The 19,667-nt window shown below is 38.0% G+C and overlaps 1 protein-coding gene across 3 annotated transcripts in view; it reads right to left on the reverse strand.

Moving 5' to 3' along the window:
• UMAD1 (UBAP1-MVB12-associated (UMA) domain containing 1) overlaps positions 1-19,667 on the reverse strand; it is an 81,896-nt gene that overhangs the window by 60,716 nt on the left and 1,513 nt on the right. For all 3 annotated transcript variants that reach the window (XM_013305254.2, XM_027776842.2, XM_055803688.1), the window contains exon 2: positions 13,233-13,347. In XM_013305254.2, the coding sequence (XP_013160708.1) occupies positions 13,233-13,314 (82 nt within the window). In that variant the 5' untranslated portion in view covers positions 13,315-13,347. The remainder of the gene's footprint in view (positions 1-13,232; positions 13,348-19,667) is intronic.

Genomic DNA, 19,667 nt, shown 5'->3' on the forward strand with positions numbered 1-19,667 from the left:
TGCTGACATTAAGCTGACATTAAGCAGGTATGAGCCTGTATTGCTTAACCACTAAAAGATATCAAGAGAAATTGAAGGGGTGGGGTGGGGGTGTCTTTAATTTAAAAAAAAAAAAAAAATGCTTTGCCTTTTTGCTTTAAAGCCTAAGACCGCAAAAAACACAAACATTGCAAGACAAATTAGCTCAGGAGTATAAGGATAAAGAATGGACCCACACTTGTACTATGGCCCTGATCAACTTTAAACCACCTTCCACAGCAGTACTGTGTGCTTTAATTTTTAAAAAAAGCAATAGGCAGGCAAATAAAATGCGTAAAACATTTTCTAATCTATAGTTCTCAATAACTTGGTATAATCAAACTTGGAATCAGAATGTGCTGGGATAGCTTTTACTATGATTTTACATGGAAGAGTCCATTTCTTCGACCAGCCGGCGCTGTCAGCCCTAGCCACGCTGGGCCCAGGCCCCGATTGCTAAATGGGCACAAGGAGCACACACAAACAAAACGCACCCTCTTCTGCCCAGCAGCTGTGCCTGCAACACACCTCCCAGCGACAAAGTAGGGCTTTTTTTAATCAACTTTTGACAGATAATGAATGCATTCGTGGCAGTGACAAGTTGAATATCACTCGAAAGTATGATCCTCAATTATTTTTCTTAGAGTTCTCCCCTTCTTTCTTTTATTAGTTTCTTAATATTCCTAAAAAGGTGATTCAGTCCAACAGCAAAGGCTTGCAAGCATAGAATTTGACTGCTACTTAATGCTAGTTAAAATGAAAAGCATATCATAACAAGCCACAACTCATCTTCACACAGTACCCATATTTTGCTATCAACAAGATTAGAATGGGTATGATGCCTGGAAAGGCATAGTTGAAAAAAAAATTTAAAAAGCAGCTGTCTCAGAATCCACAAAATGCATTAGGGATCTAAATTCATTAACTGTCGCTTCTGCACATAAACACAACCGTCCTGGATCTGATTGGGAAGCAGCTTAACTCCTGCCTCCTCTTGCCTCCCCCACAGCATATTCCAGGCATAACAGGCACCTTTTCCCTGGAAATTATAACAGGGGAAATGAGATCCTGCTTTTCCCCTCTCCCTCTGAACTGCCCCTGTGAACAGGGAGCAATGGACCTGAGATCTGGTCCCTGTAGTCTGAAAGTATTCAGGCTCCTGCCTCCCACAGGGAGCCCTCCCTCCCCGGTCAGCTACACTTTAATTTGCTTGAGGCACTTTTCTCCACTTCCTTCTGGACCTGGTTCAACCAAAAACAAAAGGTTGCCTGGGACAGAGGTAAAACAAATCAGAAAGAGTCTGAGCCCGATGCCTAAGAGTTGGCAACACACTCCTGTCTCTTCAAGCTGGTTTTGGGGGTTCTTTTTGTTCGGGGGGGGGGGGGGGGGGGTTGGGGGGTTGGGGGGTTTTTTTGGGTTTGTTGTTTTTTTTTTTACTCTGTAGTCATTTCAGTTTAAGGAAAAAAAAAGCACAAACCGGCAACACACACAGGCTAGGGAGTAGAGATCAGCATTCCAGTCTCCTTACTCCCAGGTCACTGCAGTTCATTGATTAATGCAGTATCAGAGCAGCGCCTCCATCTTGCATTATTGAAGTAGAACCACTGTGCCACCAATATAAAGAGCGGGCATCCTCCCAACTGGACTATTTAAGACTTTGATACTAGAAGATGCGCATCTGACTGCGCTAAGACTACGCATAACTAGATCTGAGGTCTCCTGCTTCTTGGATGAATGCTTGAATAAGTACAAGTGCACACCAAATATATTCCAAGAACATGCTGTAACTTCAACTTTTGGTTTTGAATCAAGAGGACAGACGTGCTTGATGTATGGCACCTCAATCCAGGCACTTCAGCTCCAGAGCACACCAAGAATTCAAGCTTACTGCTGGCCTCTGCTTTTGCCAGCGGGTCATTTTAGGTAACTATGCTCAAAACACATTTTGTAAACTGAATTTCAGAGACATTTAATTCTACTTCTTGGTTCACTCTTTCCTATCTTTTTAAAACACAATGCACAAGTTGCAAACTACTACCAGTTCTTTCCTGGGTCTCACCTCTGGTTCACTCAGTGATAAAGTAGGAGTAAATTTTCATAAGAGCTGGTATACCCAACTGAAGTTTATATTCAACTGGAGTCAGTAAATTAAATTCTGTTTAAATCGAAGGAAAACAATTTGTGCATGTCTTCATAAGCGTGTTGATATAACTTGTAGGTTAGTAAAAGAAAACAGTTCTGGCAGAAGAAAATCTCCCCTTAATTCTCTCTCCTAATGAAGGGTGTATTGGTATGTGTATTTAATATCCATGTTTTAAAGCTTTCTACTGTAATAGCTTTGCTAATGCTTTTGTAAATCAAATCTTCCTTAGTCATAGCCTTCCCCTTCTGAAAGACCCAAGGATGAAATCATTCAGAAGAAATTATGTAGACAAATTCCCACTGAAAAAACAAAATGCTGAAGAAATAGCCGTAAAGTCCCATTCCCTCCCTCTCAAAAAAACTGAAAACACACAAACTGAAAGAAGGATAAAAATTAATCTTGTGGGTTTGAAGTTGTTGCTCTCCCTTATTCACCCTGGAACAACAGCAAAACTTGGAGCTTAAACTCCTGAACAACAGTTGCTGGTCTACACTGATCTCACTGGAAAGATTTAGAATTATATGGTCTAACAGCAAGAGGGTTTTTTGGTTGTTTGTTTTTTGGGTTTTGGTGGTTTGTTAGATTTTTTTTTTCCAGGAAAGGTCTGGGACTTTGAATCATTTTAATGAAGCTTGCCCATTTAAAATGAAAAAAATGAGTATATTGTACATGTTTAATGGTAGTCACGTACTCAAAGACCTCATAATTAATCTGGGGGTAACTGAAAGAGGGGAAAAAAACCAACCACCAAAATACATGAACCTCACTATCAACAACTTAATACCACCAGTTGCAAGAGCGCTCTCTAGCAGTTTGTACTTGTATTCTTATAGACAAAATACAAAATCCATATGCACCTAACTAATCCACATTCCCCTAACTTCACCTAGACACCCTGACAAAAACAAGAAGGAAATGAAGAGACTGTACACATCTGCTGAGTGTATTTGAAGTCCCACATTTATCTCAGCTAGTGGGACGAAGAAAGACAGAGAAACACGCACACTGTATCAATATTCCTGAGTTAAACTCACTTAAGCTTTTGAATGAATTTCTGACCATTATCATTTTTTCCCCATACGCAGTTTTTGTAGCAAATAACCACGAGTACATTGAGGAAAGAATATACAGAATTAAGATGGTGATTGCATCCTGTGATGCACATGGTTAACTGTAGTAACAGCAAAGTGTGCACTAATTGTTAAAGAAACGAACTGCACAAATGAAGCAGCCCACTACTTCTAGGATGTCTTTGTATTCCTCTTTATTTTTTACTATCACATAGAAGGACATCCCCATGACAACAGAAATAGCACTAGAATAATTCACTAAAAGATATAAAAAGCTCAAAGTGAAATGATCATGGTCACAGAAAATTATTACTGTATCATTTCCCCAGCAAGCCATGGTCAATGCTGTGAGCAAATGCTTATTTTTGACCAAAGGAAGAAAGAATAATTTCAGAACTGACTCCATGCAGCCGTCATTTGTGGGGGAAAAGCAGCGTGAAAAAGCTGACGATCATTCAGCTGTGTGAGCAGAGATCAGAAAGCACATTACATTTTTGGCAACCACCAAAGATGTGTTATGGCAGAAGCAGATGAAATAGCACTGAAGTGCAAAACAACTGACTGGGTAAATCGCCTATATCCTTTAATTTCTTTGGCCCTTACTGGAAGGTACTTAACCTAGTATACCAGGAATGAGCAGATACAGAAAAAACACCTTTATGCAGAAGGTGACAAGCCATCTTTCATTTTATAAAGTAAAGCCTTACACTCATGTTACTATTTCATATTGAGGCCTATGGCATGACTGACTTGAAGCACTTGTAAAACACAGAACATAACTTTCTTGAGTTTCTTCATACTACATAATTAAAAATAAACAAGACAATGTGTCTTTGGCAAAGAAATCTTTCTTCTTCCACTGAAAAACTGTACAAAAACATTTCTTTGCCAGAGATAGGGAGGGGTGTGTGTAAAATTAACTCAACCTTTCTTTCAGAAAAATAACATCTGTGGAAGTCTGAATTACCCCAACCAGACAGGCAGCAATTGCATGGGCTAATGACTAGGGCTCTCTTTGCAAAGAATGATCTTCTAACTATGCTGTAAATTGCTGAAAGAGGGACTTCAACCTGAATTTATCACTTGCCAGAACAGCAGCTTGCACTCCTGCAACACCTTCTCCACCTCTTGTTTTTCAGATAGCCCTAGCTATAAGTTCACCTCATAGAGAAAAATCAGACCTGGGTTAAAATTATATTATCATGTCTTGGAATATTTTCTTTGCATCATAAAACAAAGAAGCTTTTAATTCTAAGAGAGATTTAATAATCAGCATATTCTGGGAAACAAAGTTTATAAGCAGCACTTGAAAATCCCTACTTTTACATGGTATTTTGCTATTTTTACCCCGTTTTACAATAAGCAATCATTATTTTCCTTTCTTATATTCCAACCTACAAATTGCTTTAAGAATGCTACACGGACCAATAGATTAAGGCAGTACTACTAGAGAGTAAACTACTGTGTGTGGGAGTAAAATTGTCAGAAGCCAGGTGTCAAAAGTGATCACCCTACTATAAGCAAAGGTTAAAGAATACTATGTCCACTATGGAAATATGTCTTTGCAGAATAGTCACATCCAAGAAATGCCTTCATCTCTCCCGATGATAAATTTCTAGCAAAAAAAGGATTTTCTTACTTCAGCATATTCTACTTCCATCACTATTTGCAAGACTTAAAATCAGTAGGACCAAACCTCCCAGGAGCAGCTTGGAGACCTGGACACATAGAAAGTGACTATTATACACCAAGTCAGAAAGCAGTTAATACGAAAAACAGGAATGCAACTCCAACCAATATTTTCTAAGAGGGCTGGCAGCAAACTGCCAGATGCATTTGTGACCTCAAAACAACCTTTTGCCAGATGCCTGTTTAACCTCTTACAATTATATCAACTTCTGAAAAGACTGGTACATCTTAACATTTTCCTTCTTTGGTTATGCAAATTAAGATGTTGTGCTTAAAAGACAGATTGAAAATGTTTGGTTCTGTGCATTTTCATCTTAAAGCCCCAAAACAAAGCTCTCTAACACAGCAGCATATTCTTCCTTTTTCTCCCCAGAATTAAAACTTCTGTAGAAGTTAAACAAGAAGTCTTCATCTTCTTTCTTTTCTCCTCCCTTGAGTCAGTGCTCAACTCACAGCTATCTCCAAACTTACCTGGTTTTAAGGGGCCAAGACAATATTCAGGCAAAGCAATTAATAACTCACTTTTAATACTATTTACCATTTTTAAGTAAATAACTTTTTTTCATTATAACTCTGTTATAAATCTTAAGTTGCCTTCAACAGAAGGCAATGATTCATATTATTCAATTCTAAAATGGCCTGTATGCTAAGAAGGGCACTTCTGCAAATTTTAAAATAAGCAAATTCATAGCATGGAAGCATCATGAATGTGTTTCAGGGGTTCAAGCCTTAGAAAGCAAAAAACAAAACCAAAAAAAAGGGGAGAGAGAAATGTTATGGAATGAAAAGTAAGTAGGTCATGTATACTAAAGTGCTAAAAATACTAACAACTGATTTGTGGCTGAGAGAACTATTTTTAAAATCTAGAGGTGTACAAGTAAATGAAGAATTGCACAGCTCTTTTGTCAACAAAAACATGCTTTGATGAGGCCTTAAACAGAAAGATTCCGTGCTGTACAGAATCCAAGAAAAAGAAAATTTCCTTTAAGAAATATACCTCCTTATACAGCAAAACAATGAATTTCAGTTGTTCTGTAACCCAGTTCCTTTAATCTGCATAAGAGATGCTGAGTTCACTCAACCAAATCACTACTGGCTTTCAGAATACAATCAACACATGCTTTTCAACAGTATTAATATAGCATGAAGCTTGTGCTCCTAATTATTCATGTTTTTGCATTCTGTTTTTTCCCCCTGCTGTAAAATATGCAAATTTACTTCTTTGTGTTATTTAGGTCCCACATGGGCCTCAACAGATCTGTTTGGAAGGAATTACAAGCCAACATCTAGATACATGCTGTCAACATTTCAAGCTTCATTATTTTTATTAGGTTGGAATGCCATTACAGATTTGATATTAGGCTTTAAAAAGCTTTTTATAAATCTGTTGAAAAACTACAGTCTAATAAAATGGTGTACTGATAATTACTACTACTCCACTTTGTGTGTTTGAGCATGAAAGGGAGAGAGAAAAGCCCTACAACTCCTGAATACAAGAGAAATCCCCATCTAGCGGTACTATTGAAAAACGCAGTTTGTTTTTGTGCAAAATTAGTACCCAAGAGGATTAGTTTGACTTCATTACTGAATGAAGGGTAGCCATTACCTCCTTATGCAACTACGGATCAGTAACGGTAGAGGACTACTTCTCCTGAATTCCTCCTCCACCCTTTTCAGTCAACTCTGACTGCAAAATTCAATGCCCAAATGAGCTACTAACGATTTTTAAGTATAAAGCCCATAAAGCAGCACTTCGAGAAACAGGTCAGTTAACAGAGTAACTTCTTGGTGTGCATCAAAAGTGTTCCCTTACAGTGGCACTGGCTGACACATATAAAGTATTCTTTAGATAAAAATATTAAAACATTTCCCCCAACCTCATATTATAAAGGTATTAAATATTTTTAAACTTAAACAACATAATGAAATAGTAGCTTGGGTATTTGAAAACTGCAAGGTTGGAAGTAACTACACAAGCACTTACTGTTATATAAAAATACGTAATCTAAGCCCATTGATGCAGGAAGTGAAAGGACATTGAGACAATGCTTTTTTCCAACCGGCACAAAGCCTTGTGCATTTCTTTAATGTAACTGTGTATTTTAAAACACTGCAGCAACCTAGCCTTCCTTAATAGCACCGCTAAAAGCTCTTTAAATATTAATGAAAAAACAATGCAGAGATTCACAGGAATCTACTATACATTACTACTGACTCCTAGAAAAACAAACAGCAGCAGTTACACTAAGATTTTACAAATCTCTTGATGCATTTAATCTTTCAGGTGTGTACACAAAGAGAAGAAACAAAAAAAAATATTTGAATTGCAGTAACAAATTAGTACAGGAGTAGTCCTTTGATTTGGGAGGATCAGTATATTAAGTTTCCCTTTCATAACAGACTCACTCCTCAAGACTTTAAAATTGCACATTTCTCTCAGAAGCAAACATTTAAAGAGTTCTTAAAAATACATGTAGAGATCTGTATCACTAACTTCAACATGGAAACAATAAGGATCTTACTGTAAGACCTTTTTAGATGTTGGGTGACAGTGGGCGTGTCTCAATTCATATATGCAATTTATCCAATCCTTCCTTCTACAATAAAAAGTACCCAAAAAACTATCTGCATGTAGAATAAATTCATGACAAAACAGAAATGGGGAGTTGGAGGCAACAAGTATATGTAAAATTGGTCTTTGGGTAAACCGTCAAGATTTCCAGCACTAAAGACTGAGCTGTATTGATCAGTTTACTTTTTTACATCTTCAGTACAGAAGACTTCCTGACTTATTAAGGATGTTCTTTTGCAATATAACTGCAGTTAACAAAGGGAAAATTCATTTGGCTGTAAATCATACTTTTTAGTCTCACAGCTGTGCGAGGATACTCCTGCCTACAGATGAGAATGATCCCATACGAATTATAATACTGAATTAACTCAGTAATATATATACTGAATACATCAGGGGTTCAAGTACCTCATTTAAGATAAAATCAAAGTTTGAATGCCTTGCAGAGATCAGCTTAAAATAGTAAGTCATACCTGACCACCAAAATTTTGTGATAAGAATATCTGCTATCACCCATCATAATTTATCAAACTCATTGTGTACTCTTTTTGCATCTCATTTTGTTCCTGACTTTGTCACAGCATGTAATAGTGATGAATTCTACAACACCTTGCTTCTTGCAAAAAAATTCCTAAACTTTCCACCTTTCATCTAATACCAGGCCTCTTCTAGTTTCTTAATAAGAAATAAATATTTGCTTTATAACTTATACATTTCATTGCAGAGGATGAAAACTAGTAGTTCCCACCTCCTTTTTTCTGTGAGGATTTAGATGTTGGTGCAAGCCTGACCGTATTTGTTCTGTAATGCTCCTTCTCTTCAGACATTAGCATTGAAAGAAGGTACACATTTGTTAATTTGACAGATCCAAGACTCATTCAAATAACACAAGTCCTTCTCCTTCTTGGACAGAGATTTCCAACACTCTAAGTTCTTTTATCTATGACAATATATGTTCCCTTGAGAGGAAATAAATGTAACAGGCAAAAACTATGCTCCAACAGTGAGAAGCATAATAAATAGCTGTTAAACCAAAATTTGCTTACTTGTTCTAGATGGCCTCCAAGGATCTATGAAAGCACAGTAGGGAAAAGGGAGGATTACAGAGCCGCAGCGCGCCTTCCTTACAAAATTCCTGCCAACGCATCTCACCATGGCCACAGCCTCCTTGCATCTGTGACAGTCACTCCACACTAACGAGAATCCCATGCCTGTCCATTTTTGCTCTTGAAGCTTTGAAAAACTCTACAGCAAAATTGTTGAATCTCAGAAAACAACCTTCAGGTGACAGTTAAGTGCTCCCTATAAGTCAATAACAATACTCCCTACCACCTGTTAGAGATTTGCACCTAAGGCTGAGAGCAGAGCTCTGAAATAATTGCCATTGGTCAGTATTGAAAATCCATGTTAATATACATCTAAAAAAAATCAAACAGGAAGATGTCCTAAGTTCAAGGAAGTAACAGAAGTTAAATACGTTTACAAATCAAGTTTATCAGCACTAGCAACTCAGCTGCTTCTCCAAGCCATTTACTCCATTCCAATTTACGACATAAGAAGATCCCCGAGAGAAAACTAAACAAACGCGAACTCTTAAATCCATGAAACAGATTGGTTAAAAGTAAACAAAGCAGACTTGAACCCAGGCAAGGTCAAAGGCTCAGATCAAGAGCTCCTCAATAAACTGTGCTGCCTCCAAATACTAGTGAGAGAGCACAACCATCCTGGCTGTTCAGCCCTAAGTGGACCACCAGGCTCAGCAGCTCCTTCCCCAGCCCTGGGGGTCTGTCTGCACCCATGGCCAGCCTGACACAGTGCAGCCTGAGCACATCCATCATGCCTGAGGCAAAGAGCTGCAGGAGAAGCCTCATCTCAGGTTCTTGGTCTTTGCCCAAGCCACCCTGCACGGATGCTTGTGCCTGCCCATGCACCTTGATGACCCCAACCCTCCGACCTGACTTCCCAGCCTGGCCTCAGATCGGCCTTATCCCTGTAAACTTGTCTGGCAATTGCTGGACTCTCAGCTGACCGTGGTCACCATCATCAGACCTGCTCTGTTGTCCTTGCTTGAGCAGCATGGACCTCACCACATCCCTTGTCAATAAGGTCTCTGTCCAAGGCCCTGCCCTCCTGGCACCCTTGCTCAGCTGCAGGCTGATGGAGCCACCAGCACTCGCTGCTCCCTCACGCTGGCTTACTTCTAATTTTTCTGGAAAAGTAACCAAGACTCTGCACATCAGCATCTTAAACTAAACCTGTAAAAACAAAACTAACATTTAGCAGTATTTTTTAAGGAACACATACAGACATTCTGTGACAAGTGAATTTATTATTTAATTTTTAAAAAATGGTGAGGGTAATGAGACACTGGCCCAGAGAAATTGTGTTCGAAGTCAGGTTGGACAGGGTTTTGAACATGACACAGTGAAAGAAGTCCTGGCCCACGGCAGGCAGGTTAGACTAGATGATCTTTACAGGTCCCTTCCAACCCAAACCATTCTATAATTCTGTATTTCAGTCGTCTTCAAGCAAAAAACACTCACTACCCAGCCCAGTAGAACCATCAGCACCATGTGGATGTCTGCAGAGTTTCTGACCTTGCCAAACACACATAGGAAGCAGCATTGGTGTCTCAGTGTTTCAACTCCTGATCTTAGACTGAGATTAGTACTACCAGTCACATGCATCTTTGAGATCTGATGAGTGATTTGTAGCTTTGTGCCAAACCAAAATGCTAGCACTAACCTGTCTTCTTTGGGGCTAGCAACAGTAGGAATGGATGTTAGGCTGGAATTTATTTTATATTACAGAAGCCACAAAACATGAGAAATTCCTTAAGAACTATTAGTCTTCAAGATCCCCAAGCTTGCCTTAATTCTGGCATTCAGAATGTCAACCTTTGAAACAATTTGTGATGATCAGGAAACACCTGAAACATTTTTCATATTTCTGCAATTGATTCCCTCATCAAAACACATCACATGTGTTACGTCTATTTCATAAGCCTCTTTTCCTTTTTCAGAATAACAGTTCTGCTTGTTCCTGAAGCTGTAAAAGTGGTGCATGTTCTGTAACAGATGTGACGACCAGTATCTGGAAAATAAGTGAACTGGTAGTTAAGACATAAAAATGCTTTAGTCCCTGGTAGAAAATTACATTTTGTATTTATTTTTTAGAGAGTGAATTACAAATTCTTTTTTCTTGACTCCCACAGATCCAATGTTTGCCCCAAAAGCTAAAACAGATAATTTCTTTTTGCTATTGTTCTGCAAAGTTGGTTTTGTTGCTTCCCTCTTTTTGCATAGAAAGTCATCTTACTATGTAAAGAATAGGTATTCAAACAATGAAAATCCAAACTCATTGATATTCTACAAGCAAAAGCAGATTTAAAATACAGCAATATATAACAGGACTTGGAGAAGTTATGACAAAAAAAAGAAACCAAAAAAAAATTATTCTCAACATTTGACAGGGTGATAGCTCTGGTGGATCTTTCTCAATACAATAAAGTGTTGAACCTTCTTCCCTCTTTCTCAAATATCACATGATACAGAAATAATTAAAATAATTAAATATTGTTAGGAAAATCACACTTTACTATCTATATTTAATTGTGATGCTCAGTACTCTCACTACATTATTAAATAGATATATTCCATAATTTAATGGACATGGCATTTGATTCTTTCTTGATAAGTCTCATTTTGACTTCCAGTAAGACTCCTGGCAGCAGTGGTGCATGGTGTGAACAATCTTGCAAGGGATTTGAAACAGACAAGCTCTCCTGACCACAACAGTGGAAATCAGGAGCAAGCATCCCCTGAGGATGTATTTTTCTTCTTTCTCCAAGAAAGAAAAGCAAAGCACTTCTTACCATATCACAGAACTATGCTTTTTGTTCTTATATGCTTTGAATGAAAGATGGGTTTAGGAACCAACTTAAAACACAAGAAATTAAATTCTCACTCCCTTTAAGTTGCCTACAGCAATATTCACACTAATAGTGCTATAATCCTACTGAGATTTGTTAAAGATATTTAGTGCTATCAAGAATATTTTACACCTAAGTTTAAAAAAGCTTCAGAACCTCCCATCTGAGTAATAGAAAAGTAACTAGCAGAATAGCTAGGTCTTGTGGTCTGGGTTTTGTTTTTTTCTGGATTGCCACTACTCCTAAACAAAAATAAATTTCTAGATAAGTATCTACTTAAATGCTGACCTATAATTCTGCAACTACATCCATCTAGCAAGACAATGATATGCGCCACTGAGCAGGTTGACAGCAATTCTTTTGCCCACTAAAAGTTAGTTAAGATGAAATTACAGTCCATTTCATTGCAGTTTGCTATAGTAGCTTCTGAGCAAAAAACTAACAATAAATAGAAATAAAATAAGATTAAAGCAAAACTGATAGTTCTTAAGTTTATATTTAACAAACTAATATTTATATGATATATGAATTTATATGAACAAAGTTTAAATAGTCACTGGTAACATTTCAGGATAAAGGAATGAAGCCAAATTCAATGCAGAATCAGGACCAGCAATTGTGGGACCTAAGCAATATTTGGGTGCAGAACTCTCCACCTATTACAGAATTTGAAACTCTAAATGGTCTCCAGACTTTTTTGGGATGACAATGTGTCTGCTTCGACCCTTCCATGATGCAAGTGCTGAGGTGATTTGATGTAGTCATGAAACCCGGTGCAGATGAACAAAATTTAGTGGAAGGCAACCATTAAACATGACAACACAATCTCACAGATGTGAGATCAGGTTTGTTTAAACAGAGAACTATTGGAAAGAATGTAAGTTCTCCTCAGAAAGCATTCCAAGAGTCTCTGATACTGTTAGGTTTTTATAATCTAGAGGCAAGGCTTTTGTGACTTGAAAATGCGCGGAAGAAGTAACACTTAAAGAGAGAAACACTGTAAGATTCCTGATAAGAACAAGTCAATAAATCAGAGCAGCAGAAGCTGAATATTGATGATGACAGATTTACAAGGAGGAAACCACAAATTTTCAAAAGAGGAAAAAGAAAAGGATCAGTTACAGCATGACAGCAATAAATTCTTCATCTTCTGCATGTGTGAGCCATCCTACAAGACTGTCAAAGATCTTGATCAATGCTGCAAACTCAGCCAGTTCACAGGTGAGTACACCTCAGATTAGTTTTTGAATCTTTGAAATATCTTTCAAAATACTTTGAAAACCCTAAATTGCTTAATTTTCATCAAACTAAGAGTCAGATTCTGAGACAGAACATCTACGTTTGTCGTGTGACTAGAAATACACAGATGCTTCTTGGCTTCTAACACAAAAAAAACCCCCAACATTTGGGGGTAACACTAAAAGGAAGGAATCTGAGAAAAAAAACCAGTCCTCTGACAACTGCAGTAAGATGCTCTCTTCCCACAATGCTAATCATAAAGCTAAAAGCCTCAACACTGAGCTTTCTTTTTTTTGTAAAGATGTAACTTCTCCTTGCTCAGAATATGACAGTAAAACAAGAAACTACATTTTCAATGCTCTTGAATAAGACTTAATACTTACGTAAATAAAATTTCAGCTATTTAGTCCAAATTATGAGGCTAGGAATATGAACTCCTTCAAGAAAAGTAAGAATCCTGAACAATTTTTATCATGGCTTCTTTTAACATTTCATTTGGTCTAAGCATCTTAACTAAATTTTTACATTGCAAAGATGATAAGAATCGCCTTATACAGAAGCACCACTTACCCACAATAACAAATCCATCTGCTTCTCTTTCTGGCACTGTAACCTTCTTTGAATCTTGACTTTTTCGGAAGAAGCTGAACATAGCCTCTTTGGTTTTTTTCTTCTAAGTTCTTATCTAAAATGAAGACAGAACGTTAAATAAATATGAGATAACAGAATTTACCATGAGAAGTTCACACCATGCCAAAGGCCACATACATGATATCACAGCTTAATCTTTATTACCACATTTGAAATATCAGGCATTTGTATGTCAGACAGATTACCTTGTTGATGTAGCAATTGACTTCAACAGGCAAAAAGAGAGTGACATATAAAAGGCTTTTCTATAAAGTTATGAATGGAGTGGAACCATTAAAAAAATAAAAAGGAATGCAGAAGAACGAAACTCCCTTCAGCATTTACCCAGCATGTTTCCATATTTTTCTGCTACTTTGAATTGTTGTTACACAAACTTTCTCATCATATTTGGTTCTAAAGGATCTAAACTTTGAAGCCCCAAATATGATCCTATATAAAATGAAGCTTTATAATGCAGGAATACTTGAATAAAGCAAATTGCACTAGAGATTTTCAGGCTTAAGTGTCTGTGCATCAATTAAAAAGACCGACCCAGCTACCCCTACAACATTAGCATAGTATCTACTTTCATTTTTCCAGTGTACAATCTTAGAGTCAGCTTAACACTTGAGTGGATCTGATTAAATTACCCCTGATTCCCTTAAAAGAAACTGGAACAAAATTTTATATAGCAAATTTTTTGTAACAATAATTCGTTAAAAGAATCTTTCAAAGCAGCTAAGAACTCTTGAGTTCACAACAGCTAGAACAAAACAAGGAAACCCGTGGGATAAAAACGTTAACTGCAAAAGACTATGTTCAGTATCTCTTCTCTCTCAGGACTGGAAGATTACATAGAAGCAATTCTGAATAGCTTTAAAAGGACAAATTCATATTAAAAACCCCATAAGCATTTGCCAGAAAATAGGTGGTTGGGCCAGCTTTCACAAAATTAAGTCCTGTGAACCACCACGAAACAGCTACAGCGTGAAACATTCTTATAAGCCAATTGTCTCATTATTCTGAACTTTTAAGATGCAGACTGAAGATAGTTTCTCTTCTTCCAAAACAAGTTGTAAAAAAAGCTCTATAAGGAAGCATCACTCTTGTGAAGAACGACCAACAGAACTATACAAAGCACATGTTCACAGGTTCAGCTTATTGAGAGGACTACTGGTGTACCACCACCTACTTACTATTTACTACCTAACTGGCACGACTGAATGCAGCAACTGAATCTCCCCCGACCACTCCTGCAACCGCAGCTCTGTCTGTAGTGCTGGGACAGTGAGAAAAGGAAAAAGGCACCGCAGCAGCAGTCACCCCTCGAAGGTGTGCTTGCCTCCAGCCACTGAGGGCTGAACTCAGACCACTGGACAATGCCAGCCTATGGAGCAGCCTGTGGTCTGGCTGAAACATGCTGTGTGACAAACACAGAAAAGAAGGTTTAAAGAAAGCTATGTGAAGACCTCCCCTATTAAAACATCAATACAAAACTGGGAAAAGTGGAATAATGTCATTCCAAGTTTGAAGTAGAGTTTGAGAAGCAGAATCCTGATTTACTTTGCAGACACCAACGTTTAAAGGAAAGGGACTGACAAATGGATAGCAATATCTAATATACACCTCCAACAGGAGAAAGAAGTCCTGTCTAACTGTCTAACAGTGTCAAGTTTCAGCAACTTCACTTCATGCCTCAATGTAACAAAGAACACTTTTTAGAAGATGGGAAAGAGAGGAGTGATACCATGTAGCGTTTGGATTTAAAATAAAAGAGATAAAAATCCTGGCTTAATAATTTGCCAGAATGCCTCACTTTGCACCCAAATATTCATGGTACCACAAGCAAAACTTTTTGTCCTAGCTAGTGACCTGTAGCAATTAACTGCACAATCAGCACTGATTGACCAGATACAAACTGCCTCATGCTGCTGTTACAAGTGACAGCAACACTTCCACACTGTAGATCACAGAGCCTTATATGAAGCCTAAGCACTGGCTTTAAGGAACAGTATATAAATAGAACACGGCAAAAGCAGCAACAATTCAAACTGGTCTCACACCTGAGATTTAAAGATTGACTATCCCACAGGCTGGCCAGCTGCTGCTTGCTTATACTGACGCAGTACAATTTCTAGCAAGCAAATAAACTACACTGATGTACACAAGAACAGAACAAACCATCCAATCCCGAGTATGCAGTAATTAAAAAAAAAAGAAGTTATTTATCTGCACTTCATTATTTTTTGCTTGTTTTCCTACCTTACCACATAAATACTGACATTTCCAGTTCCATGGAGATTACACAGTAGAAACTCCTAATTATCTCATTTATTCCTTACCTTCCCCCACACCCAGGCTCAACACATGGCGCCAGCAGCATATTCCTTTTTCAGCCCTCAGGGAATAACTCTTCTCCTGCTACCAATTAGGGTTGTCAGTCCCATAGCTCAAGTGGTAAAAACCTGTGCTGTAATGCTCAAGAGTCAGGTTTCTGCTCCAATGATGTATGAAGGAGAAAGGCAGTTGTGGAACAGTTTAAAATGCCGTTTTACCTTCATCCTAAGTGTGCACGAAGAAGCAAAATCAACTTGATGTATAAGATCTTACAGATAGCTTTGGTAAGGCTCAGATTCCAGACAGCCACTTCAGGTGCCAGAGCTGCAGTTGCTCCAATCACATTTTTTTCTCTTTGAGATCTGCATTATTGTGCAGTTTTCAGCTCTATCACAGTGTTCCCCTTCCCTTCTTTCTTGCACAAAGAAAAGCATCTTAGTCAGTATATACATGGCATACAAGAGTTGTATAGGAAACCACACATTTGTCACCTTTTAAATCCTGCATATTTAACATACCTAAACATCTCTACCTAAAGGACAACAGGCATTTCAATTCAGAGTAAATTAACAATCAGTACAACTTGATTTAGCCAAATTAATGTTACAAGCACCGTCACATACTAGATTTTTTTTCCTTTCATTGACAGAAGGCAACCTGAGTATCCCATTTTTTTCTAAAACCCACAAAATTCACCTTATCTACATATATGAGGGTTGATCTTTAGTTTGTAGTTTTCAGTTTCTGAAGTAGCTTTAACTTAATTCTACTGTCAGCAGTATTTCTCAAACAGAAAACAAAACAAAAAGGAACGCCACACATCCTTTTGCTTGAAGCAGAAAAACAAAGCTAACAAAAGTATCCCCTAAGCTCAGGTCTCAAGCTCTTAGGCTTTTACAACCACTTAAGAAAACAGCATATATTATATTTTGTGATTGTGAATGCTGGGGAGATGGTAAAGTGTCCCCACAATAAAAAGACTAATGTGCTTAGTGAGGCTGTTTCCTTCTCACCACTTAAAAACAAAACCTGTGCTTGTAGATTTCAGGCCTGCATAACCGATGCAGAGGAAGAAGCTCACCAACTAGTACTTACGGTATTTCAGTACCATTGTTGAACACAGTATTAAGTTTAAACTAAGTAACAGAGTGATTAACAAAATAGAAGCAGGGCATGGAAACATACAGTACAGCTGTATACATTATGGCATAGGTAAAGCAAAAGCTGTAGACAGGCAACGCTGGGACATTAGTGATATTTGCTCTCTTAAGAATTTTATCAACTGTGGGACTTCAAAAGTAAACATAAATCTCTCCAGCAAGGGGAAATGCAGCCACTAAATTTCTTGAAATACATGTTAAAAACAGAACAAAGCCCCTGTCCAACAAAGAAACACAAGGCTGAATGGAAACACTTGTGCTCATGAAGATAAGAACACAGTTTAAGTACTTGCAGAATCAGGCTGGAGTTTTACTACTTGTAGATAAGATGAGGTTTCAGTTAAGGAAAGCTGAGAAAAACCAGTTTCAGCACAAGTTTAATTTCAGAGTAAAAATTAAATTTGAAGTTTGTGGACCTGGATGCATGGTCACAGACACTAGAGAAAAAAGCACTTAGTTGTGGTCGTTGTTTTTTTTTAAAGCTGTCAGCATAAAATCACATGAAAAATACCCGCCATTCAGAGATAGCACCATGTTCCTGCAGTAATTTCTCCTATATAGCACAGCACTTTTCCCTTCCAGATGGGATTAATTTTATTTCTATAGGAGACCTGAAATTGAATTCACTGCCTAAAGATAAAAATCTCCCTTGGTAGGAATATGCAATTCCCTTCTCCTCATGTTTCCCCCCTCGCCAAAAAGTGAACACAATTTTTTCTTTCTCCAATCTCAATTGCTGATAGTTAAGAATAATGCTTTTGGCACCGCTTCAGTCATCAGCAAGTAATAAACTGTGAACTACAACAATTCTGTGAGGCTGCAAACAATATTTTATCTTTCTGTGAGGCTCTAAGAACATACATGGGACTGGACAAAGATGAGTTACAGAGCTGCACAAAGGGGTTAATTTATTCCTCCTGCATTTTGTCAGTCTCCTTTGACAAGAAGTATGGGTGACCTTTGAGCCAAACCAATACATTAAATCCAATAAAAATTTTCTATTCAATGAAGATCCTAGCATATTTAGCATTACTTTTCAGCTTTTTCCTGCATGTTCACAAGTGACAGGAGAAGAAATGTAACTTAATATTAAAAACACCAAAGATGCAGACTAAGATAAAGAGAGGATGCCCAGGAACACAGCAAAGTAGAATTGCAGTGGCACTGCCAGTAATCACATAAATGATCAAATGAGGTCAGAACGAGATACAAAACTAACATTAAAGAAAGCATGAGAACAATTTCATATCTAGCAGTTTAAGATATATCACCTATGGAAGGAGAAAACAGAGCATCAGAGGAATTTTCTTATCCGTATTAGCATCCGCTGTGATTCACCAATCAAGTAGTAATCAGAAAAAGAGCAAGATGGTTACAGCCTTGTACAGCCCTGCTTATGACACAAACCCAACCAATTTAAGAGTCAAGAACATGCATGTCAAAAAGATTTCTCGGTGACACAAAAAGAACAATTCAAAAGCTTTTGGCCTAATGTAAGTTACTATGTGAAGAAGAAAAAAAACCCATGTAATTTCTTTTATCTGGCGTTAATATTAGTCATATTCCCAAGTCTGTGCTTCTTGAAAACAGAAGAAAGTAAGTATCAAGAGAAACAGGAATACAAAAAAAGGGATATATAACAAAACACTAACAAAGACTTCTTTGTTTACATAAATTGTGAATATTGAATTTTAAAATTTCCAAAAAATTTAAAGGAAGCAGAAATACCAAGAACTATGCAACCCAAATTACCATAGCACAAAACCACTCAAAGATGCTGAATCATGAAAAAAATCAACCACAATCAAGTTGGGCAATGAAAGTACAGGTGAAAGTAGGAAGTATAGGAGTGAAGTAATAGTCAAAACCCTGAAGAAGATAAAACATGCTAAACAGAAAGCTAGGTGTTTTTTAGATACAATATCCAATAGGTTGAAACCTAATTCTTTCCCTGCAAACAGTTCTTTTGTAACTGTAATCCTTCAAAAGCTGCTAAACACAATACAGACACATATTTGTAAGAACTTCTACAACTTGTTTTTCTAGCAGCTGACCCTTGAAATGTGGCAAATAGCCCTAGAAGAGCCACTTTGCTGCAGCCCCCTGCACCTTGCTCCAACTGTTACATTTGAGATCTTTCCTTTAGAATCTCTGAAGATACACTAAGATGATAATGATATTATCCTGCAAATAAACTACTGAAACGGTGAGGCATAGTGACACTGAGGAGATGACAACCAGCTACATCCTATCGAAGATATAGCCGCACCGCACTCCCCTGCCTGGCCTCATGTCGGTAGCTTGCTTCCTTGGCACGCTGGTTCAGGATGCCAAGCCGTCACAACAGTAACCCAGCCAACTATCAAAAAACACTTTTTGTTGCTTAGCAAGCTGAACTAACCCACTGCTGTTTAGAAGAGAAGCCAGCACATAGGTGGTGTTGGGATCACCCTTTTAAGCTGCAGCAGTTAGATTTTCTCAAATATTTCCCGATACGTCAGTCCTGGAAACAAAAAGAAAATAGAACCACAGAACGGCTGAGGTTGGAAATGACCTCTGGAGGTCATCTTGTCCAACCCCCTGCTTAAGCAGGGCCACCTAGAGCTGGTTGCCCAGGACCACATCCAGGCAGCTTTTGACTGTCTCCAAGGATGGAGTCTTCACAGCCTCTCTGGGAAACCTGTGCCAGTGCTTAGTCACTCTCACAGCGAAAAAAGCATTCCCTGATGTTCAAAGGGAACCTCCTGTGGTTTAGTTTGTGCCCACTGCCTCTGGTCCTGTCACTGGGCTCCACTGAAGAGCCTAGCCCCATCCTTTTTGCACCTTCCTCTCAGGTATTTATATGAATTAGTAACAGCTGTCTGAGCCTTCTCTTCTC

Source organism: Falco peregrinus, chromosome 5 (genome assembly GCF_023634155.1).
Source record: "Falco peregrinus isolate bFalPer1 chromosome 5, bFalPer1.pri, whole genome shotgun sequence".
Classification (NCBI taxonomy): Eukaryota; Metazoa; Chordata; class Aves; order Falconiformes; family Falconidae; genus Falco; species Falco peregrinus.